General features: G+C 43.0%; 1 protein-coding gene and 1 non-coding gene across 2 annotated transcripts in view; one reads left to right on the forward strand and one right to left on the reverse strand.

Annotated features, from left to right (window-relative positions):
- The window catches only part of EFHC2 (EF-hand domain containing 2), a 190,788-nt gene that overhangs the window by 97,720 nt on the left and 68,295 nt on the right, over window positions 1-24,773 (forward strand). The window contains exons 8-11 of the mRNA XM_027608378.1: window positions 394-559; window positions 9,075-9,217; window positions 11,836-12,032; window positions 15,406-15,536. Of these exons, the coding sequence (XP_027464179.1) occupies window positions 394-559; window positions 9,075-9,217; window positions 11,836-12,032; window positions 15,406-15,536 (637 nt within the window). The remainder of the gene's footprint in view (window positions 1-393; window positions 560-9,074; window positions 9,218-11,835; window positions 12,033-15,405; window positions 15,537-24,773) is intronic.
- LOC113931637 lies at window positions 1,807-1,917 on the reverse strand. Its single transcript, XR_003522799.1, has one exon. It is a non-coding gene; the product is annotated as a U6 spliceosomal RNA (small nuclear RNA).

Genomic DNA, 24,773 nt, shown 5'->3' on the forward strand with positions numbered 1-24,773 from the left:
GGGGGCTAAGCTGCAGGTTAAAACAGGGGATGGATGGCAAAAAGTTCCAAGTTTGAATTTTTGTATCATTGGAAAAATCAGGGAAGAACCAAAACTAGTCAGACGTGGGGGTGTGATGACAAAAGATAAATGTTTACTTATTCAACATAGGCAGTTTCTTTTTTTCTTTCTTTCTTCTGAACCAATGACGATTATTGAGTGAGTTCTGTGGTTTTTGTAAACATGACTGAAACCTACCCTCACAGGATTTTGCTGTGTTTTGTTTGAAAGAGTTTAAAATAGTCCACAAAGATCTCCATGTCCATCTTGAAAACATAACAAATCTTTCAAAACAGCCACAATCAGGGCAAAAAAAAAAATATTGATGTTTCATTGGCCTTTGTTTTGTTGTAGAGAACTTCACCTCGATTCCATGCAAGGCTCCACCTTCTCCAAAAATAGAAAGGAAATTTCCACCTTATACCGGCTTTGGTTCTGAAGAGGATTCTCTCCGCTCCTGCATAGGCCTCATGCCCACACGTCTTCAGAGGAACTTCAAGAAGTTCATGGAAAAAGACAGGTGCTTGAGGGAACCATGATTTCAGTCTGATCTTCCCCAATTTGTTTGGGGTTTATACTATAGTCCTCATGGCGGAACTCATGGCACTCAGCTCATGTGGTTAAGAGTTCAGGAACATGCCTTTATAGCTTTTTAATGAAACTGATTAACATTGCAAGTATTAAGAGGTTCTTCGTTGAGTGGTTATTTTATTTTTGTCTCAGTTTTATTGAGGTATAATTGACATATAACATTATATATATTTTTAAAAGAATTTATTTATTTATTAGAGAGAGAGAGACACACACACAAGCGGGGGAGAGGCAGGCAGAGGGAGAAGCAGGCTCCCCGCTGAGCAAGGAGTCCAATGCCAGACTTGATCCCAGGACCCTGGGATCATGACCTGAGCCGAAGGCAGATGCTTAACCAACTGAGTCACCCAGGCACCCCAATATCATATAATTTTAAGGTACAACACAATGATTGGATATGTATATATTTTGAAAAAATGATCACCATCAGAAGATTAGTTCACATAAGTCACCTCCCACAGTTAACAATTTTTTTTCTTTTGTGATGAGAACTTTTAAGATCTAGTCTCTCAGCAACTATTCAATATACAATAGGGTATTGTTAGATACAGTCACCACGTTGTGCTTTACATCCCTAGGACTTACTGATCTTATAACTGGAAGTTTGTACCTTTTGATTCCCTCTACCCATTTTGCCCACCCCCAATCCCCCATTTCTGGCAACCACCAATCTGATCAGTTTCTGCGAGTTTGGTTTTTTGAGATTCCACATGTAAGTGAGATCATACAGTATTTGTCTTTCTCTGTCTGACTTATTTTACTTAGCATAATGCCCTCGAGGTCCATCCATGTTTTTGCAAATGGCAGGATTTCCTCCTTTTTCATGGTTGGATAATATTCCATTGTGTATGTATACACCACATCTTCTGTATCCATTCATCTGTTGCTGGACACTTAGGTTGCTTCTGTGTCTTGGTTATTGTGCATAATGCTGCAGTAAACACAGAGGTGTGGCTATCTCTTTGAGACAGTGATTTCATTTCCTCTGGATATATACCCAGAAGTGGAATGGCTAGATCATATGGTGGTTTGAATTTTTTTGAGGAACCTCCATACCGTTTCCCAGAGTGGCTGCTGCAGTTCGCGTTCCCACCAACAGTGTGTAAAGGTTCCCTTTTCTCCACTTCCTTACCACCAAATGGTTATTTCTTTTATTATTTATTATTTTTATTTTTTAAAAATATTGGAACACTCTACAAATTTACTTGTCATCCTAATGACACAGGAGCTATGTTAATCTTTTCTGTATTGTTCCAACTTTAGTATAAGTGCTGCCGAACTGATCACTTGAGTGATTATTTTTAATGTGTCATCTAGGAGCCCTTAAACCTATATTATCCCCAATCATGTTGCCTTTCCATACATATATCTCCTCAAGATGGTCCCTAGGAAGTGGGATAGAGTAGGGGTCAGCAAAATTTCTTTTTAAGAGTCAGATAGTAGATGTTTTTGGCTTTGAAGGCCATACGGCCTCTGTTACAACCACCCAGCTCTGTCATCATAGTGTGAAAGCAGCTATAGAGTCCATAAACAAATGCGTGACTGTGTTCCAATAAAACTTTGTGTATGGATACTGACATTTGAATTTCATATAATTTTTACATATCACAAAATAATATTCTCTTGATGTTTTCACCCGTTTAAAAACGTGAAAACCATTCTTAGCTCACAGCCCACACAAAACCAGGTGGCTGGCCATATTTGATCCGCACACTGTAGTTTGCCTACCCTTGGTCTAGAGGCTTTAGTGACTCTGTAATATTTTTCAGGCCATTATTTGACAAATAATGTTGTTTTCCTTTGAGAAGTTTGGCTGAGTTTAGTAACCGTAGCTTGCTCCCATGGCCGAATATAATTTCAAAAGATGGACTTTCAAAAGTATTCCTAACATATACAAGGAAAAATCTGCCGCTCCATCGTGTGTATAGAATGTGGGCACTGCCCATGGCTACTTTTTTACTTCTGCAGGGAAAGCAGACCCTGGGGAAGGAAGTTGGGGAAAAAAGTGGTAGGAGAATATTGCAGTTGTTTGCATAGGATATGGGCTAACCGTTGAAGTCCCATGTGAGGGGAGTCCTGAGTCAGGAGAACCGGTGGAGAAAAATGATAAAGGAACACGTAGTAAGACCAGGAGAAGGAGATGAAAAAGACAGCATCCTGAATTTGATATAAAATTTAATGGGATTGAGGAATTCTTAATTTCAGGAAACAAACTGAGGGTTGCTGGAGTGGGGGTGGGGTGGGAGGGATGGGGTGGCTGGGTGATAGACACTGGGGAGGGTATGTGCTATGGTGAGCGCTGTGAATTGTGCAAGACTGTTGAATCACAGATCTGTACCTCTGAAACAAATAATGCAATATATGTTAAGGAAAAAAAAGAAGAAGAAGAAGATAGCAGGAGGGGAAGAATGAAGGGGGGAAATCGGAGGGGGAGACAAACTATGAGAGATGATGGACTCTGAGAAACAAACTGAGGGTTCTAGAGGGGAGGGGGGTGGGGGGATGGGTTAGCCTGGTGATGGGTATTAAAGAGGGCACGTTCTGCGTGGAGCACTGGGTGTTGCGTACAAACAATGAGTCATGGAACACTACATCAAAAACTAATGATGTAATGTATGGTGATTAACATAACAATAAAAAAATTTAAAGGGAAAAAAATTTAATGGGATTGGATACAATCACAGAACATTTTGACATAGAATAATCATTTTGCCGTATTTGTAAAGATGGTGAAAATATAATAAGAACTGTATAGACATGTCTAAAAGGTTGTCTTTGCCCTGACATTATGGCCTTTGCAAACTTTTAAGAAGTAATCCTTGGGGTACCTGGCTGGCTCAGTCGGTGGAGCATGTGACTCTTGATCTCGGGGTTGTAGATTTGAGTCCCATGTTGGGTGTAGAGATGACATAAAAATAAAATCTTTTAAAAAAAAAACCTAATCCTTTATTTTGAAGGACTTTAGGGTTCTGTTTTATAAGTCTTAGGATTGATGCAACTCCCCACACTGGTAGAAACACTAACTCGTGCCTCATCCTAGACCTATTAAGGCAGAAACTCTGGGGAGGGGAGTGGAGGTGGTGGGACCCGGTACTGTGTTTTAACCAGCCTTCCAGGGTCTGATGTGCACCAGAATTTGAGAACCACTGCTTTCCATCACATAAGAGGGACCCCAACTCATACTCCATCCTCCTTATGGATAACAGAGTTTATAGTGAGGTTCCAGGGCAGGACTTCTGATGGATACTTTTCACCAGCTGCTGTTTTTTAGGGCAGCCACCCAAAGGAGGCGGGCAAGAAGAATGTCCCTATTGTAAAAGGAGAGGAAATTTTTCTTATAAGTAAACAAGATGAAATATGATCTAGGGTGTTGCTTCTGGAACCCGGGGGGAAAACAGCTCCTTGTGGGTAGTTGCCTTGGTCTCTCTTTCTGTCTACACCACATCAACTTGCCCACAGAGCACGGACTGTAGACAGCATTCCACGTTCTCGTCCTGCTGTCGGGGCTGGATGATGGTGGTACAGGCACAAATGTGTCTAATTTTGTTTCTTTCTGTCCACTGCTCGCTCTGTGCCAGGAATACACTTCCCTCAAGCTCCTCCCACACAGTGACCTTGTTTCCATAGTAACTGGCACATTCAGCTGGAGACTTACACATGAGTTTGAATAACTTAAGGTTTTAAAACTGTGAGAACCTAAGGAAGACGATCCCACAAAGCATGCAAAAAACAGTTTCTTCATGCAAATAAACTGTGAATTGTGATGTGCAGTTGTGTGTGACATATGTTGATATGTATGTTGCTGTTAGAAATTTCCTGGGTGCTAATCGTTGTATGAGGTTACCGGTGATCTACTTTGAATCGCTGGAGGAGGAAATAGTTCCAAATTAGAGCATATGAGGTTTTTGATGGAATGAAGGCCTTTATTTTCTGGGTAAAAATTCACTGTGGTGGCCTGCTGGGCAGATTGTCTAGTCTGATTTGGGAGAACCAGAATAATATCCTTCTTGCTGCACTGGTAGAATTACTCTGTTCTCTGTGTGCTCACAATACTCTGCTGGTCGTACCTCTAGTAGTATAATAATAATAATAATAATAATATTACTACTACTAATAAGCAATTTGTGATTATGGTGTACTAACTACTTTATAATACTTGATCTCATGTACTCCTCAAAACCACCTCATAGAGTAAATAATATTATCGTACACATTCTTCACATGAGGGAACTGAGGGTCAGAGATGTTGTGCAATTTGCCTAAGCTCACCCAGCTAATTTTTAGTTGAACTGGGATTTGAACCCAGAGAAGTCTGACTCCTGGAGTTTACCTTTCTTGCCCCAGAGCCTGTACTTTTCACAGTGTGTGGCAATTACTTGTTTATGTAATCGTGGTGTCCCCCTAGATCAAGAGCTCCTTGAGGGCAGGGACAGGCTTTACTGCTTCCCTCAGAGTTAGAACAGCACTGGCTACATGCTTGGGGCTCATTAAATATTTTGTCCAAGAAGAGAAGGAATGGATAAATAAGTAAGCAAATAGAATAAGCTTCACCTTTCCAGTTCTTCTGGATAGAAGAGACAGATGACTTCCCACCAGGAAGGCTATTATCCCAGACTTGTGCTATTCATAGCCATAGAGCATCCAAAAATTCACGGTTTAATCTTAATCTCTGACTTGCTTCAGATGTTGTCCACCTGCTGTCTCCATCAGTCATGCTGTTTTCTCTTAAAAAGTTATTTTTTCATCAATAAAAGTAAGCCTTCATGTCTCTCCCAACCCTAAGAGTATATAGCTTTTGCTGTTTTTGAAGTTTTCGGTGGGTACATAGCCCTGAGCAAGCCATTCATTTTCCTGGTCAACAAATATTCACAGGGTACCTGCCCGTGTGCCAAGCACTGATTTAGGAGCTTGGGATCCATCAGTGAACAAAGCAGACACGCAGCCCTACTCTCATAGGACCTAGTCTAGCTGGGGGAGGCAGACAGTGCACACCACAGAAAACCCCTAAGTGCATTCTGTAAGTATGGAGAATGTATTAAGTACCATGGACAAAGTAAAGCAGGTAAGAATTTGCTATGAGAAGAATAAAGAGGAACTAACAGGGCAGTGCTGAGGAGCACCTCCGGTTTCATTTTTAAAAATAGTGTGGTCTGGATGGGCCTTACTAAGGAGAGGAAATATGTTCTGGGCAGAAGAAACAGTTGATGTGAGGGCCCTGGGCAAGGAGCAGGCTGACATGGATAGAAGATGTGAGTAAAGGGCAGAGTAGATAAATTAGAAGAGGGAACCGGGGGATCGGACGCCATAGGGCCTTGCAGACCATTATAAGGATTCTTTTGACTTTGAGTGCTAAGCGGAGCCGTTGGGAAATCAGAGCAGGGGGGAGGGACTTGATCTGATTTACATATTAAAGGAATCACTCCAGCTGCAGTGTTGAGAGTAGAGTGTGGAAGGGCAATGGTGGGAGTAAGGACTAGTTCAGAGCCCACCACAGTCATCCAAAAGAAAAGTTACGATGGCTCGGATCTGGGTGGGTGCTGTGGAAGTGATGAGACATAGCAGATTCTGGAACTATTTTGAAGGTCAAGCTAATGGGGTTCCCTGACAGATTTGGACATGAAGTCCAAAAGCAGAGAGGCGTTAAGGATGACTCCCCAAGGTTTTGGCCTGAGCAACTGGAAGGATAGAGTTGCCATGTACCGAGATGGGAAAGACCTACTAGGTAGAAGAGTAAGTTCAGTTTGGGCACAGGTGAAGTGTGTGATGTCTCTTAGCTATCAGATGGAGATACTGAGTAGGCATTTGGAGATCTATCCATATCTATCTGGGGTTCGGGAGAGAGGTCTGAGTTAAAGATAGAAGTTTGGAAGTCATCGACATGTAGGTGGTATTTAAAGGCTTGATACTAGAAGAGATCACCAAGGGAGTGAACATACGCTGAGAAGTGGTTGACCAAGTGATTCCTCGTAGGGTACTGTATTTATAAAACAGCAACAACAATAATCTGCGTCTAAGTAGACCTGTGCAGTTCAAACCTGTGTTGTTCAAGGGTCACCTGTATGTTATGCGTGGTTATGACAGGTAGCTGTAGGTGGGTGTGTCTGAACCTATCCATGGCCCAGAAAGCCAGACAGAGCAATATAGGTGGTATAATAGGAAGCAGGGAAAATGCTAGTTTTTTGAGTGTGAGGAGTATTATGATAAAAAGAGAGTTTGGAGAATTTTGATAATTAGCTTATTAGTCACGGAAATAGCTAAAGATACTTGCAGTGTTTTCCAAAGTGGGCTCTGGGGCCTACTTCATCAGAACCTCCTGGGGAGCTTACTAAAAATGCAGGTTTCTGGGGATGCAAGCTAACTACTGAATCCATATCTCTGGGGGTAGGACTCTGGATTCTGTATATTTAACAAGTTCCCCAGGTGACTTTGAAATACAACAAACTTTGTGAACTGCTGCTCTAAAGATTTTGTTTGAGTAAATTATATTCCTGACTGACGAGCTCTCCAGAACATAAGATTTAGGTGAAAAAAAAAAATGGCATTTTGAAAGTGAAAAAACCCACACTTAACATACACACTTCTTAAACGTATGTTAAGTTCGAAGAAGCTATATTTACAGTTATGTTCATTTGGCCTGATGTTAAACCTCCTTCAGTTGTTTCAGTGATATTTTTGGTATCTGTGAAAATTAATGGCTCCTTCATGAGATGGGGGGTTACCAAATCTGTTTGTTGGTTATAAATCCAGTTATGTACCTGAGAAGATGACTGACAAGGTATAGCTGCCCCCATGCTATCTGACGTCTCTCTGAAGCCAGGGAAACTAGGAACTAAGAAGACAGAGCTGTGGAGCCCTGGCTGTTTCGCCCCGGGATTCCCCGAGGCGAGCCTCCCAAACTGCTACTTTCCACCTCATGTGAGGCCTTATGCCAGCATAGCTGGGAATTTTGGCGCCATGCTTTTTCAGCCCTTCTACCTTGGACAGTCTGAGAAAGAGGCAGAGAAAAGCAAATCGGAAATACGGGTTCTGTTTTGTTGTTGTTTTGTTGTGTTTTCATCACTGTGACCACAGGGAAAGAATGAACTCGGCATAGGAGAATCTGAAAGCGAGGGCCTCCCTGTTTTGAGTTGTGACAGGGAACTGATGAAGTTCATGGTTTATTTTATTCTGTGCCTCCTTGATGTAATGATTTTGGTTACCAAAGACCTCCCCATGGGTTTAACATTTTACAAAGGCCACCTTTCACTAGCTGATTTCCACAGACATGCTTCTGCTGATGGACCATAAATTAATTTCTTCAATGACCAGGCAGTCAACTTTGGGAACTTTTGATTCTAGAACTCTATCCCTTCTTCAATCTACTGTACTATTCTATTCATGTGTAGGGTCTGAGTGCAAATTTCAATTTATATGGATCTTTTAACAACTTTCTACCAACACTTATTGAGTACTTATAATGTAAAAAGTATTGTATTAGTCAATGGTTAATAAGGCATAGTCCTTACCCTGGGAAAACAGGCCTGTAATAGCTACTCACAGTATGGCTGATAAGTGCTATATTTAATCTGGCATTATTTAATCTAGCATTTGAAAGGGAAGAGGTAATTATTCTCTTGAAGGGAGTTGGAGGGATGCTGGGGAGCTGGGAGAGTGGCTCAGGGAGGAGAGGATGTGGGGCTGGAAGGAAGCAAGGAAATGGGCCTGAGAACGTGGGAGGTGGACATGGGGTCGTGGCTCCAGGCACTGGCAGGACACATCCTCTTGCTTGCTTGACCAGTGAAGGCCAGGTGCTGTCCTTCCTGCTGACATGATTGTTGTGGTCGCTGACCAGCCTCGTGAGTAGGAAACAGCTGTTCAATGCAGCTGGTTTGAGGAGTGTGTTTATGACATTTGTTTTGGGTACATTTTCCCAGTGGGTTACCCTGGACATCTAAAGAATAAGAGAGATTTTAATAAACTGAGAAAATTCCTCTGCATATAGATCTAAAGCCTTAATAAGAAGGTGGTTGAACTTTTTCAACCTCAGAGAGTTTATGCTACTCTCTTAAAACCATGGCACACCTGGCAGATGGGGGAGGTGGGTGAAATGGGTGAAAGGGGTCAAAGGGTACAAACTTGCAGTTATAAAATAAATAAGTCCTGGGGATGTAAAATACAGTATGGTGTTTATAGTCAAAAATACCGTATTGCATATTTCAAAGTTGCAAAGAGAGTAGATCTTAAAATTTCTCATCACAAGAAACAAAATGTGTAACTATATGGGGTGATGGATGTTGAGTAGTCTTATTTCGGTGATCGTAGCAAATCATGTTGTATACCCAAAACTAATATAATGTTGTAAGTCAATTATACCTCAAAAAAAAAAAATAGCACACCTTTTGCAGGTTTTTTTTTTTTTTAAACATATGTAATAAGGCTGTAACCTTCATTTCTCTTCCATTTAGCTATGGCAACATAAGCAATACACTCCGGTTTTTTGCAAAACTCTTCACACACAAATATGCAGACGTGGACAGGATGTTTGTTATTTCGTACTTTCTCAGTGATGACACGATTTCAGTGTTTGAACATATAGAGAGGAATTCAGGTAAGAGGCATAGCTCTTACAGCAATTTTCTCAGACCAAGGAACCGTCTCTTCATTTTGAAAGTTAGGGAGCGTGGTCTGGTTTTATAGCCTAGATGACTAAGATAGTGGCTTTCTTTTCTTTTCCTTTTTTTTTTTTTTTTAAACCACCAGAGTTCATTTTACAAAGCTCTCTTAAATGGGAACCCAGACATATAAAATGATGAAAGAGGAACAGGAACAGTTTGGTTGGCTCAGGGCTGGGGGACTCTGGATGCCTCCTTTTGGAAACTCTTCCCCTTTCTGCTGTGGCCTCTGAGGTTCCTCTGTGGAATCCAGGGGCTTCGGAATCACCATCTGTCTACCGCCAGTTCCATGCAAAGACAAGAGGAAATCTCTATTTTTGATAGTACCACTTACAAAATATTTGCTTAACTATAAGACGATCCCAGATTTTAACAAATTTAATCTTCACAGTCTGTCTGCCTCTGGCTTCTCTGTCTGTCGAGGCTCTTGCCAAGGTTCCAGCACCCAGGGCCACGGAATGCCTCTCTGCAGCGTGCTGATGCTGTGGACATTGCTGAGGCGAGCTGTTGATTTTGACTTACCGAATTATGGAACGCTAGGGCTCTGCTCGTTGTCCCAACACATTTACAACTTTTATCTGTACTGAAGACACATCTGGGAAGAAGAATCAGTGGTGTGCTGGTGGATTGGCTCTCTGAAAAAAATTTAAAAGCCCCGATCTGTAACACTTGCCAGTCATCATGGGGCAGATACCTCAACCATAGTCAATTTCAAGCAACCAACACTAACAACTGGCTTGCAGAAATCCCTAAAAATCTAATAGTCAGCCCTTATGAGCTGCTATGAGCCACTCTGCGCACCAATGAATAAAGAATAATTTGTATGAATAAGTCAGGCTGCATAGTGATTTGAATGGATGGATCAAATCCTGAAATATGAAATCAAATAAGAGTAAGTAGAAAGTCATAGTCTTAAAGGTCAAAAAATCAACTCTGGGGGTGCCTACTTGGTAGAGCATGTGATTCTTGATCTCAGGGTTGTGAGTTCAAGCCCCATGTTGGGTGTGGAGCCTACCAAAAAAAAAAAAAAAAATCAACTCTGTACATCTAGAGTGGGGAAGATTATGGCCAAACAGACTGCAGCATTCATAAAACAGGGTGATAGACATCAATTGCGAACTTACTAGTGATAATAGCAGCCACAATTACCTACTGTTATCCCTAGAAAAATTTCATGAGGTTAAGTTTTGTGCAAACCCCAAGATGGGACTGAATATACAAGAGATTTATTAGGGAAAATGCCAGCAAGGGAGATTGTGGAAGCAGCCAGAAGAGGACAGGAGAGCCATTGGACTGCAGTGTAGGTCTCACTCCTATGAAGGACAGCAGGAAGGAAGAAAGGAAAGAAAGTCTTAGATTGCAGGGAGAGTCTAAGCAAGTTTCAGCAAGGCTGACCAGGAACCCGAGTGCTAAAGTCTCTAATCGGAGGAGCCTCCATCTTGCGGAAATGGGCCTACCTTCCTGTCCCTGCATTATCCTGTCGTTTGTCGGCAGCAGCCTGTGGGAAGCATGACCTCAGTCCAAACCCAGGGATAGGTTTCAGAGCATAGCGACGGGGGCCTTTGTCAACTACGTTCTCCGCAATAGGTGATCTGAAAGGCACATTTTCATGGCTTCCTACAAATTTTATTCCCGTTTTACTGGTGAGAATTCAGAGAGGTTCCAGGAGATTAAATAACTCCTCAAGATCATCCAGCAAGCGACAGAACCAGGACAGACTCCAGCTCTGTTTGGCTACAAAGCCTGTGTCTTTCCACCACCTCTGGGGTTTGAATGTGGCAGGAGTGTAATGAAGCTGACCCTCAAAGCTCATCTGGCTTCAGCTTGTATTCAGATGACTGAAGGTTTCAGTTCAATAACAGTGAGAAGATCCTGGAGTTTCATCTTCACTTCTGCTTGCTGCTTTCCAAGAACCACAAAAAAACAAAAACAAGCCCAAATAATCCCCAGAAGAGAGCAGATGAAATGGTCAGAATTCTGAAAAGTAAGAAATATGTGGCATTGCAAAAAGAAGCAAAGATATTTAGCCTGTAGGAAAAAAAAGTTACAGAACTCCCAGAGTTATCTTCAGTTAAGTAGGCTCCTTTCCAGAAGCTAGGCGTCCTACACTTAATCCGCATGTCAGAATAAATATAAGACATCATCTGGGACAGATAGGTAGAAATAAGCTCAAGTGGGGAATTTTCTACGTGGTACTGTTCAAACGTGCGCTGAAGTGGGGTATCTTCCGAATGTCCCGGTTCTCAGTATGCTGCTGGGCATATAGCAGGCACTTACTAAGTGTTTATTTAAGTGTTTGGACTGGGAAGGGAGTAGAGAGGGGAAAGAAAAGGCTGGGATGCCGTACCTCTTTTTTTTTTCTTTACACATTCACCTAGGGAGTCTATTGTTCACCCACTGCCTCATTCTCCCCTTGGGTCTGAGAAGAATAGGCAGTGTGAGTTCACAAGCTAAGCTGTATGGTCTGTGTTTGAGCATGAAGGAACTCTAAAGGCAAGTTGTATGGTTCTTTGAAGAATAAAGGCTACTCATTAACTTTTCTCTTTTTCTATAGGGATTACTGGTGGGAAGTTCTTGAAAAGAATTCGTGTTAAGAAGCCTGGACAAGAGGTCTTTAAAAGTGAACTATCAGAATATATCAAGGCCGAGGATCTGTATATCGGAGCCAAAGTGAACGTGAATGGCTACCTGTTTCTTTTGCTCAATGCTGACGAGTACACCTTAAACTACATGGAAACGAATTCAGATAAGGTGAGCTGACTGTGGAACTTTCGGCTAGCCCCCAGCGCTCTGCAGTCTGTGTTTTTCTTTCTCTAGGCCTTTTCTTCTTTCTGCCAGTCTTACATTGTGCATTCACACACGTGGCCATGAATAATGGATCTGCGCGACTTGGCCACAGGTCCCCATCTCCTCTCTTTCCACGCTGGGCCCTCCACTGCCCAGCGGCATGGATGCCGGGCACAGGCAGGAGGCAGGCCCAGGGTTGAATCAAGTTTCCTGGGTTTTCTGCTGACGCTGACAATGTTTTCATAAAGAGATTCAGTGACTATAGGAAAGGAAGAAAATCTGGTGCCACACACTGTGCCGTCCCCGTTAATTGGCACAGGCCTGCACAGAAGGCCAAGAACTGAACAAACAGAAACCCCAAGGGAACCCAATAGTTGCTGCGGTTGCAACTTTCCAGAACAGGAGCTACCTGAGGCCTACATAAGAATTCAAGGACAAATTGGCAACAGCAAGCTCCGGGAGTTTTTTTTGCTGGAAACAAGATGGCAGCTGGGCACTGTTAGTAAAAGTACTAGTATGGCAGTGCTGTTCTGTAAAAATTAATGCGTTGATGAAATCTTGATTTTTAAGTGTGGACTGGTTTGCTGTCCAAACATGTATATTTGAGAGACACTGCCTAATATTGAAAAATCTACTTAGAAACACTTTTTTTTTTTAAAGACTTTATTTATTTACTTGAGAGTGAGAGAGAGAGTGAGTGAGCACATGGGAGCACACAGACGGAGAGGGAACACAGAGGCAGAGGGAGAAGCAGGCTTCCCAGCGAGCAGAGAGCATGACGTGGGGCTCGATCCCAGGACCCTGGGATCATGACCTGAGCTGAAGGCAGATGCTTAACTGACTGAGCCACCCAGGTGTCCCTAGAAATAATTTATTTTAAAAGTCTGCCTGTAAGGGGGCACCTGGGTGGCTCAGTCAGTTGGGTGTCTGCCTTTGGCTAGAGTCATGATCCCAGGGTCCTGAGATGGAGCCCCGGGTCAGGCTTGCTGCTCAGCAAGGAGTCTGCTTCTCCCTCTCTCTCTGCCCCTCCCCCTGTTCATGCTCTCTCTCTCTCTCTTTCTCTCTCTCTCTCTCAAATAAATAAATTTTTAGAAATCTTTAAAAAAAGTCTGCCTGTAAGTAATAATGTTTATGTGCCAATTATATCTATCTGTATCTTTTTCTGTATGTCTATACACAGTACCAATTCTGTTTCATTTGTATATAAAATGCTCAGGGGTGAGTTCCTAAGATTAGTCTCTCTGTGTATATCCCATCATCCTCTGTTTGGGTCCTGTGAGCAGCAGGTGCCAAGGCTGAATTAGATAAACAAGGGACGTACCAGGGGAAATGCATATGAAGGATAAATGAGGAAGGAGCAAGAGCAGGTGGGGAGCCTGAGCTGTAGGTCTGACCCCTGAGAAAGGAGACGGAAGGAAGGAGGATGGGGCACAAAAGGCCTCCGGACACAGTGCAGCTCTGAGAAAGTGTCGGCCCAGGCTGATGGGGAGCCCAAAATCAAAGGCTGCCTATAAAAGTGCCAGGTCAGGCCACAGTGGCCCAGCTCTGGTGTCCCTGAGGAAAACGGCCTGGGCAGAGTACGGCCAGAAGGTACGGCCGGTGGGGGTCTGAGTCACCCTCCAGGGTCGCCACTCCGTTTCTCCATCTGTAGGGTTAGGGCTTTGGCTTATCATAAAACTGTGAACTGGTAGGCCTTCAAAAGCACTGAACTCAGGCGAGAGGCTCAATGATCGGGCAGTTAGGTTTCGGGAGACCAGCAGGCTTGGTTAGGAGACATGGCTGCACACTTCCTAGCTGAGAGGCCTTCGACATGTATTTTCCCTGAGCTCCACTTCCCTCATCTTTACACAGTGACTCTTCCAGAGAGTTCCTACACAGAGGAGATGTCATCATGCGTGTGAGGTGCTTCGCTCTGTGTGGCCCATAGAAAGCTCAGTCAGGGTACAATTTACAATAGCTATTGTGAATTTGGATTCAGTTTTCAAACACAGGGCGAACCTATATGTTAACATACGTATGTATATATGTATATGCATATATGTATCATATGCACACATATACATATTACATGTGTGCATTATACACACACATATATGTATTCTATATATGCATTTTATATGTATATTATATACACATATTAACATATAGCTTGAGTGTGTGTATGTGTGTATGTATATATACATATATATTTGTAAGATATAAAGGGCTTTTCTCCTTTCAGAAAGGTAAAAACAGGGTAGGATGTATCTGGTAGCATCCCAAGTGAAAACTGCATTATTTTAAAACTACCCTTAACAAGGACTTTTGAGGCAGAGAAAGATTAATATACACTGTTTTTTTGTTTGTTTGTTTTTTGTTTTTGTTTTTAGCAGGGGAGGCACAGAGGGAGAGGGAGAGAGAAAATCTTAAGCAGGCTCCACACCCCCTGCACTGGGCACGGAGCCTAACATGGGGCTTGATCCCACAACCCCGAGATCATGACCTGAGCCAATATCAAGAGTTGGCCACTTAACTGACTGAGCCACCAGGCACCCCAAGATTAATAGACTCTTGAATATCTTTGCAAAAGAGCTAATGGATCCAATCATGGAAATAGATGAAAGGCAGTGAGGAAAGGTGGGGCGGATGGGGGCTGCAACAGGTCCCAAACCCCCTGGTGGAAAGAGAGATCTTTATACTAAATTTAACATCAGTGTTTTTAATCTTCATATTTAGTCTTCTCATTTTTTTTTTTTTTTTTAGCTCTTAGCTGTAATTATTTACAAGCTTATGCCTTACTGGATTAAATAAGAAGTATTATTACAGAGTCAAAAACCTAATCACAGGGTAGGAGACGGCAACTGGGGGCTGCCAGAGAGTGAATGTCAGGGCATTACAGTGCATGTGGATCTCTGACACCCAGCCATGCTCTGCTCGGTGCATCGTCTGATTGCCAGTAGTCCCAGGGGGCCCACTCTTAAGATCTGGAGAAAATGAGGGTCCACTTATCCAATTGTGAATCCCCATTCTCTCCATTAGGGTCTCCCAACATATTGGGCCAACGTCCAAGGGGAAAGGCTGAGGGATTGTTTTCTGATTCCTGTGGCTTGCTGTCACTTAAGCTCATTTCTCTCAGATCTAGGCCTATGCTGATGTCACTCATTGTCCTAAAAATGCAACCAAAGAGACTTAATTCTAGTCGTGTCTTCTCTGTGTTGGTCTCTATGGAAAGCCATGCCCAGCTGCCTTCGGGTTCAGAGCGTGAAGTCTCTTTGCGGGCCATCAGAAAGATTAGGCTCCCTATGTCCCAGGCATGTTTTAATATCCTTCCTTTCCTTCCCTCCTTCCCCCGCCCCAGTTTCCCATGAGCAGCATTGAACTTGTCCTACAAAAGCTGAAAGAAGAAGAATCAAAATCCAGAGAGATCAAGCAGGTATTTACGGCTGCTGACTGTAGGCACACAAAGATGGTGGACTATAATACATTCAGGTAAGCCAGATGCTGCCAGCAATAATCTGTTTTCCCTTCAAGATTGTCCAAAGAGCAAAACACAATTTCTTCCCTGGTGCTGCCTAACTAATTTACTACATGCTTTTTATTAGGACTTGACATTTCTTTGTGTTTGTACTACTTTGTGATCAAGTTTGGTCCATTTCTAGTAAAGTTTATGTTATTTGCATATAAAAGGAGCTTATAGGCAAGAACAGAGAGACAAAAGCACAGAAAGTCAGTTCTGTTGTCTTGTGAATCATGGTATTGAAGGCTCCAGGGGAATGCCGGGAAGAATGCATCCGGGTGAGAATGGCAGAAAAAAAAGTGGCTAAGGGCACCCCCTCTGAAATCTGGGGAACAAAGGAGGGACAGCTCCCTAGGAATGTGATCCAGTTGGGAAAAGACAGTGGAAACTTCATGATTATCAGAGAAGAGGTGATAGGTATGCGTCTGTGTGTAGGTGTGCTTACGCACATCCGTGTGTTTTGAAAAACATAAAAAGAAATCGAGGGGAAAATAGAGGACAGTAGTTAGAACTCTAGTAAGAAATCACGAGCCATAAAGGTTTTCTCTAAGGTAGAGCTGAATTCTGGGACTGTCCAGTGGCTGACCTAGGCAAATTGCCAAACAGTGGAAACACAGGGAAATTCAAATTCAGGATCTAGTACAATTGTGAGACTTCTTAGCCTGAAAACAAAGTGAATGGAGCGTTCGGGAGAATGTAAATTAAATCATGGATGGGAGGACAAAGGGGACTTTCTCTTTAGGCTGAGAATTCTGGCTCCTGAAAACAGTAGTGGCCAAAAGCTATATAGGAAACTTGCTGCAGTCAAGATGTGAGCTGACCAGTGAGGAAGTGAGTCCAGGACAGGGTGGTGGGGGAGGGGGGGATCTTTCCAGCTTTGTGTCTGGAGTTGCCTATTACATCAATACCAGAGGCCACCATCAGGCCCGAAGTGTCCCCAAAACTCATTTGTTATCTTAACAAAGCTCTTTTGTATCTCCAGAATGTTCTTTTGAGAGCAGTCAGGACATATTTTTGTTTAGAATTGCCAACCTTCTGGGGTCAATAAGAATTTATAGCTCTTTGTTATTGTTCATAGTCGTACACATGTTCGTGGCCTTTTGGAAAATAAAGGGAGACGGAGGAAAGAGCAAAGACACTTGCTCAGGCCAGGGGACTAGCGGAAAGCTGCGGAGGAAGAAACAAATTTCCATCAGAAACGAGGGAGTGGTTTCGCTTTTGTTATTTTGTGTCCTTTTACAAAAGCATCCATTCTCCCAACACACTAACAAAATCTGTTGGAAACACTTCAGTGAGTTTATGGGACTTTCTGGGAGGCACTTAGGCCCCGGGCAGGAGATCCAAGGAGGAAAAGTTGCTCTGCAGATGGAGGCCTGACCCTAACCGTGGGTGGAAGAAAGGCCCGCTGTGATGGAGGACGGCCTCAAGGCACCGCGTGCTTGGAAAGAACCAGCTCCTCCCCCCCCCCGCCCCCTCCCCCCTCCCTCCTTCCCCCATCTTGAGGCCCTCTCCTGGCCAGGAATTCCTTAAGATGGAAACCAGATCAGGTCATGCCCGGCCTAGAGAACCCTTCCATGGCTTGCCATCATCCTTAATAGTAAGGTCCAGACGTTTTGGGGCAGCCGGCTGAGCCCCGAGTGATGTGACTCCGTTTGTGTTTCCAGTATTAATCACTTCTTGTTCCCCAGTCTCGTCCTCTGGCCTCGATGGCTGCCACTCAGTTTCTCAAATGAATGAACGTGTCAAGCTCTTTCCTGCCTCCAAGCCTATGCACACTCCCTTCCCTCTGCTTAGAATGCCCACATTCCAGGGCAAATTCGAAGGCTCATCTTCAATGGCACTTCCACCGAGGGGGCCTGCTTTCGGCTTCTCCTGCCTAAAGTAGATCAATCCCGGTTATCCTTAGCTTTTTGTTGCTCTTTTTCATAGCACTTCGTACAACTTGCAGGTACTTGATTTAGATAGTGGTTACTTGGTGCGTGTGTGCCTGTGTGTCTTCTCCTATTAGAACAGGAATTTCCCGAGGGCCAGGGACCTCGATGGTCCTGTTCACGGCCCGATCCCCAGCACCTAGCCCTGGGCTCAGTGAATGTCTTAATTCCCCAATGGAATGACCAACTGCTAGAATTATTCTCGGGGGTTCCAGTTTGGAGGTGGTAGCATTGTCTCCAGATGAGAGGCCAATCCCAGCCTCTCAGCGTTTTCGTGTGAGTTTGGTCGTGGTCTGACCCTTGCCCACCCCCCCCCCCCCTTATTTCCACCACACTAGAAGAAGACTTTTGTAGAAGTCCCCATTGATGGAGCCCTTACTCTGGGCGAGACAAGTTATTAAATACAGTTCATCTACTATCCATGGGTAGCCCCTGTTGAGTTGTTAACTCACCAGGCCCCACAATTGGCTCCGGCCAAGTACCGTAGATGTTTGTCGAGTCCTTTCGGGAGCAGCCCTATTTCTCAGGACCGTTCAGTTGCCAGGTGTGCAGCAAACAAGCAAATAATTGATTACCTTGCCCTGGGGAAGGGCTGTCTGTCTCTGACTGGAGGGGAGTCAGGGGGAGAGAGAGCTAGGCCTGACCCTCACGAGCCAAGCGACTTGGGCAACTCACTCCGCCTACCTGCACCTCACTCTTGTCCATGTCGTGGTCTCTGTGGCCCTTTCCAGGCACTGACATTGTGAAGCCCTTCAGATGTTGGCTTATAAAGACACTTGTAAAATGCTCCCCCTTGCAAATCTTTGCGTTGCAGGAGTAGGCAGGCAGAGACAGGACTGAGGGGTAGGCCTCCAGGCTTCACGTCCGTGGCCCTGAGTCTCTCCCCTACTTACATACCTGTCACTGTCCGCGTGCACCTGGGGACTCAGAGCCTCGACCTGCTACTGGGGCAGTGGTCCAAGCCCCAGGCATTTCCTTTCCCTTCTTCTTAGACATTTGTGCCTCTCTCAGGGAAGCCTTGAGAGTGGGAGGTAATCAACCACTTCCGCAGAAGATGCCACGCCTGATAACAGATGAATGGATTCATGCGTGGGCCTTCTTGAGATAATCACCTTATAAGTGGCCGGAAGCAATGCGGGGACAGGTGGAAACAGGAGGGAGGTTGGGGAGGAAATGTTTCTCCTCTGCCTTGTGGGGGTCACTAGTTCCGTCTTTTCACAGTCTGTCAGGTCGGCAGATAGGAGCTGCTGATTGTGGTCCGGGAGAGCGCAGAGAGCCTTTCTCAGAGCCTCAGGTGGCTCCTGGGCAGATCTCAGCAGGGAGTTGGGCAGGGACTGGGCTTGGCAGGGCCAGCGTTTTGTGCAGTTGGGAACATCGCAGGGTGAGGCTTACCCCTGTGGGCCCTGGATTCTGAACCATAGGCTGCAGCAGCAGCACGGGCCCCGTGCCAGGGAAGATGTGGTCAGGCCCTCTCTCTGGCCACCTCCCCAAGCCTTGAGCTACCAATTGGAGATGACCCCTACCCCAGGGAGCCTGTGTATATTTTGGTTTTTTGCGTGCTCACCTTTTCTCCCCACCTGGGCCAAGCTCCCAGAGGGCAGGCCCACGCCTGGTTCACTCCTGTGTCTTTCCCAGCTACCTCCTGGACCCAGTGTCTCAGGCCTCAAAGCACGTAGGAAATTACTACATAGTTCTTCCTTAGACGCCCCTCATCAACGGCAGGGCCAGGAGATTTCCTATGAACATCCATGTAATAAATGCCTTCTAAGATTTAGAGTCTCGAGAAAGTCTTTTCCCTTGTAAAATTAAAATTCTTCCTGAGAGGAGTAGTACAATATAAATAAGATGTGATTTTGGACTTGCTGACCTGAATCCAAATCTCAGCTCTAACATTTGTCAGCTGGGCAGCGGTAAGTTGCTGAACAGTGTTTTCACCTATAAAATGGGGATAATAATACCCACTATATTAGAGCGGTTGTGATGAATAAATATAATATATACAAAGTTCTTATTGTAGCATGCTGTGGTGTATAGTGGACCCTAGAAAATGAAAAACGTTTTCTCCCAATAGTTGTCACTTTGTGTCACCAAAACTAGTAATAGAAATCTATGTCTTATTTTCAGTATTTCAGTTAAGTTATAGATTTATCTACGATGAGGTCATTGAAAACATTCTTTAGGGGCCCCTGGGTGGCACAGTCAGTTAAGCGTCTGACTCTTGGTTCCAGCTCAGGTCCTGATCTCAGGGTCGTGAGACTGAGCCCCACGTGAGGCTCAGCACGGAGTCTGCTTAAGATTCTCTCTACATCTCGCTCTGGCCCTCCTGCTCGTGCTCTCTATTTCTCTCTCTCTCAAATAAATAAATAAATCTTTAAAAAAAATTCTTTAATAAATGAGGTTGGAAGAAACTCTTAAAAACCTTGGAGGCCATGAAGGTGGAAAATAAACATCATCATTGGTGGACTGAGGTTGGGAAACACTGTTATAATCCACCCTATTACTGTCCTTTACTTCAAGGAAGAAGAATATAAATTTAGTGCTTAGAACATTGTAATGATCTCATCCTGATTTATCTCAGACAATTATCTCTCCCTTCATGTGGTTTTGCTCTATCTTTATTCAAACAACTCTGTGTTGTTATGGGTGTTTTTACTGTAAGTCTAACATCTTTTAAGTCTATGAATCTGTATGAACAAAAGCAAAAACTAAGATATATTCCAGAAGCACTCAAATATCTATTCTCATCATGAGCCAAATAGACACTTTGACAGTGTTCATAGCATATCTTTGAGATGGGAGCCTCGGCATACGTTTTTTTAAAAACAGCATTTTGAGCCTTCATAAAAGCAATTAAATATAAATAACATGATGTCATAGAAAAAACACAGGCCTGGAAATCAAAAAGACCAGGATCTTTGATTTGATTCTGTCACTGCCTGATGGCATTTTTTGTATTGGTGAAGCCTTAATTTTAAAAAGGAGAATCGTCTCTGGCTTGCCAAACCAAAAAGGAATTTATTAAAAGGATCCTGGGTGGTTCACAATATCATTGGGAGGGCTCGAGAAATAAGCCTGAAACAATTCTAGGAACAGTGCCCAGAACTGGGCTGTAGAACTTGTCTGGTGGGAAAATGGCCTCTGTCACCCCTGTACCGCCCATGACTCAAAGCACCATTTGCACTGCTTCCAAGAACTCCCATCTTACCACAGCCATCACCACCACCGCTTCTGGCACGCTTGCGTCCTGTGCCACCGTTGAAAGCTGGATCCCTCTGCCACCTAACATGCTCTACACCTCACTGGTTTCCCCTGTTAATCCCTCCCAAGTCAAAGTCTTCTACAAGCTTCCCTGATTGGCGGAGCCTGAGTCACCGGCATGTTTCTAATGGCAAGAAAGCCTGGGTCCTGCAGGTTGAGCTCTGACTTCCATGTTGAGTGATAGGGAGTATAATGTGGGACTCTCCCCCCAGATAGAAGGATTTAAAAGATGCCCTTTGCATTTGCCATGATCGTAAATCCAGGCCAAGATGAGCCAAACAGAGAACACAGAATCTGGACATTAGGGACTAAACTCCTTGCCTGTAACCAAACCAAGCAAAACACTTGCTTAGTCATGGCACTTTGTAAATACTATTCTGACCCACCAAACGGCTAAACCAAATACAAAGCCCTTGCCTGTCGTCTGCTACTCTTGCAATCCCTGACACACCTGTCTGAGTTTAAACTGCCTTAAATGAAGGTATTGCATTAGCTTCAGTGAAATTTCTAGATTGGAAGCTAGCAGTTGTGTTTAGTTTGGCTTTTGTTTAATGTTTAAACAAAAATCTATATACCTAGTGCCTCTTCAAAAATAGAAACCGAGCCTCATGGCACCAACTGGCTGGGGGAGGGTGACGGCTGTCCTCTTTAGATACAGCCTGTTCCCTCTGTTTCTTCCCAGTCGCGACAGTTCCTTATTGTCTTACACCTTCTCCCATCTGTCTTATCAGTGTACCCCAGTAGGTGCTTGACTATATAAACCCTTGAATTAGGTCACTATAATGTCCCTTCCAACCATAAAACCCCATTATTTTGTTACCCTAGGTATAGTGGAAATAGGCATTTAGGAATCACTGTATTAATAACCCAAAGTAGAACTGAAGACTGTTTTTTTTTTTTTCATAGAGAGAAAGCACATGAGTGGGGGGCAGGGGGAGAGGGAAAGAGAGAATCTTAAGCAGGCTCCACACTCATCACAGAGCCCAATGTGGGGCTCAATCTCATGACGCTGAGATCATGACCTGAGCCAAAATGAAGAGTCGGACACTTAACCAACTGAGCCACCCAGACGCCCCAGGGCACTGAAGACTGATTTTTAAAATTAGAACCCGGAGGGGCGCCTGGGTGGCTCAGTTGTTAAGCATCTGCCTTCGGCTCAGGTCATGATCTCAGGGTCCTGAGATCGAGCCCCGCATCGGGCTCCCTGCTCAGCGGGAAGCCTGCTTCTCCCTCTCCCACTCCCCCTGCTGTGTTCCCTCTCTCACTGTGTCTCTCTCTGTCAAATAAATAAATAAAATCTTTAAGAAAAAAATTAGAACCCGGATATGATCGTGTACCTAAAAATCCAAAAGACTAAGTTTAAAAATGGTTAGAACTATTAAGAGTATTCAGGAAAGTAAACACAAGGAGATTACACAAAAAGCAGTAGTTTGACTTTGTACCAGTAATAACCAGTTAGGAAATATTGTGCAAGGGGGAATACTATTTGCTATAGCAACAAAAATTAGGAAATACTTGGGAATAAATACTGAACAAGAATGTATAAGACTAAAATGAATACACTTTCAAAGCTTTATTGTATCTCTGAGTGGGAAGACATTGTTATAAAAATTCTAATGTGTGCAAATTAATCTGTAGATTTGAAGTAGTTTGAATCAGAATTACAATGTGGGTTTTTGTTGTTAGATCTGGTATTGTTTTGCAGGGTTAGGGGAGAGAAATTGGCTCATTGATTATGAAATCCCTCAGGAAAATTAAAGGATTGAGAAAAATGTTGAAAAAGAATATTAATGTCTAGTTACTAGACTTTATATAATTTGTAGATATTTGAAAACATAATATACTAGAGTAGAGGAATAAACCCAAATATCAGTAAAATACAGTATAGAGTCCATAAAAGACCCATTCTTATGGGTCCTATTGTAAGATATGGAGAACTTTTCAAATCAGTGGGGATAGACTGGATTATTAATAAAGGTTTTAGTGACAGTTGATTGGGAAACATTTAATACATTTTTATTTTGTTGTAGGGCACACTTTTCAAAAACCATAAAGGAGAAGTTGGCTGTATTGACTACAGGAAAATTTTTTATGTTTCTCTATAGCAAAAGATGCAGTAAGCAAACTTAAAAGGTGAGGGACGGACTGAGAGAAAATATTTGCAACTAGTATAAGAACAAAGGAATTAACATTAAGGATTTACAAAAATCTCCCATAAAATCAGCAGAAAAAATGGGTTAAGGACAGGAATAGACAATTCACAGAAGGAATACAAATAGCCCTTAAACCCATGAAAAGATGACCAATTATGGTGCAAGCTGAAGCAACAATGAGATATAATTGTCACCTATTATACTGGCATTGTTTTTAAAGAATAATATAACTGACTCCAGGTGAGCATGTAGGATAACAGATACTCTCATTTTCTCTTGATAGAGGAGTTTAAATTGGCTCAGCATTTTGGAGGATAGTTGGCAGTTTCTGGCTAATGTTTAGAAGCTTTTACCTGGTAATTGCACTCAGAAATTTTTTATCCAGAAAAAATTTCACAAGTGGATCATAATAGAGCTCTGTGTGTGTGTGTATGTGCGTGTGTGCATGCATGCACATGCACGCATGTGCACATGCATACAATATTTATTATAACGAGCTTCGTAATAGCAAAATCATTGGAAAAATCAAATGCCCAACAATAGGATAATAGTCAGATACATTCTACTGCATTAATTTAAGACAGTACTTTTCGGCCATCAGAAAGAATGAGGCAGACCAAATATGTGTACCCAAAGAAATATGTATATCAGTGAGGAATCAGTGAGGGATGTCTAAGTAATGCTGCAGTAACAACCAATCCCCCCAAATCTCAGGGGATTAAATCAACAAAGGTTTATTTCTTGCTCATTCTATATATCCATTGCAGTTGTTGGGGGAACTGTGTTCATAGTAGTCACTCAGGGACTGAGGCTAACAAAACAGCCACTACCTTAAATGTTGCTGATCACTGTGCCAGAGAGAGAACTTTGGAGGGTCCAGCCCAACAAATTCTCAGCTGGGCAGAAATATGTATCATTTACACTCTCAGTGCAGTGACCAGTACTCACCACATGGCCCTACCCACGTGTTCAGAAGAAAGAGCGAAACCAGATATTGGTGAACACTTAACTGCTACCATATATATGTTGTGCTGTTTTCTAGAAAAAGCAAAATTCAGAAGGCTGTTTAACACGATCCTATTTATGAAAATATTGAAAGGTTATGTGTACGTGTGTATGTGTATAAATATTTCAAGGATTGTATATCCTTTGAAGAAATCCTAGCAGGCTACACACCAAGCAGTTTAAAATAGAGCATGCTTCATTCTTCAATCCATATTTTTTTTAAACAATGAGCAATTTTAAAAAAGTAAAAAGAAAACAACAAATAAAACCCCAATAAACAAACCAAAAATTCTGGGCAAAAAGCACTGAGCATTTTTTGTTTCTTGCTTCAATTTGCAGAAAGAGCTAATGGCAAATGCTGGCAGAATGTACTGAGCAAAAGTCAAGAGGCTCAGAATCATAGAGCAGGGTATGCGTTGTTCCACTTGAGGCTCTACTCTGATTATTGATTAGAGTTGAGTAATTTTAATGTGCTTACTTAAAATTCTTACACTGCAGGCCAGAATTTTATATTGCAGGCCAGAATATTTACATGCTATTGCAGGCTAACAGAACTCTAGAGTTTTACAATTAAACTTGGGGATGGAATAGTTATTAATAATTTTCAAATTCTTATCAAATTAGCAATGTAGGCTTACCCATTTATTTCCCCCCACCATTTTAGGAAAATGTCAAAATATTCAAAAAATTGGAAGAGATTGAAGAGTGAGCATTCATATAGCTGCTATTTAGGTGCATCAGTAACATTTTACTATATTTGCTTTATCACACAACTCTCCATTCATACATCTCTCTGTCCGTCCATTAATGCATCTTAATTTTGGTGCATCTCAAAGAAAGTCGGGGACATACGTTAACTTCC

This window comes from Zalophus californianus, chromosome X, assembly GCF_009762305.2.
Source record: "Zalophus californianus isolate mZalCal1 chromosome X, mZalCal1.pri.v2, whole genome shotgun sequence".
NCBI classification, from domain to species: Eukaryota; Metazoa; Chordata; class Mammalia; order Carnivora; family Otariidae; genus Zalophus; species Zalophus californianus.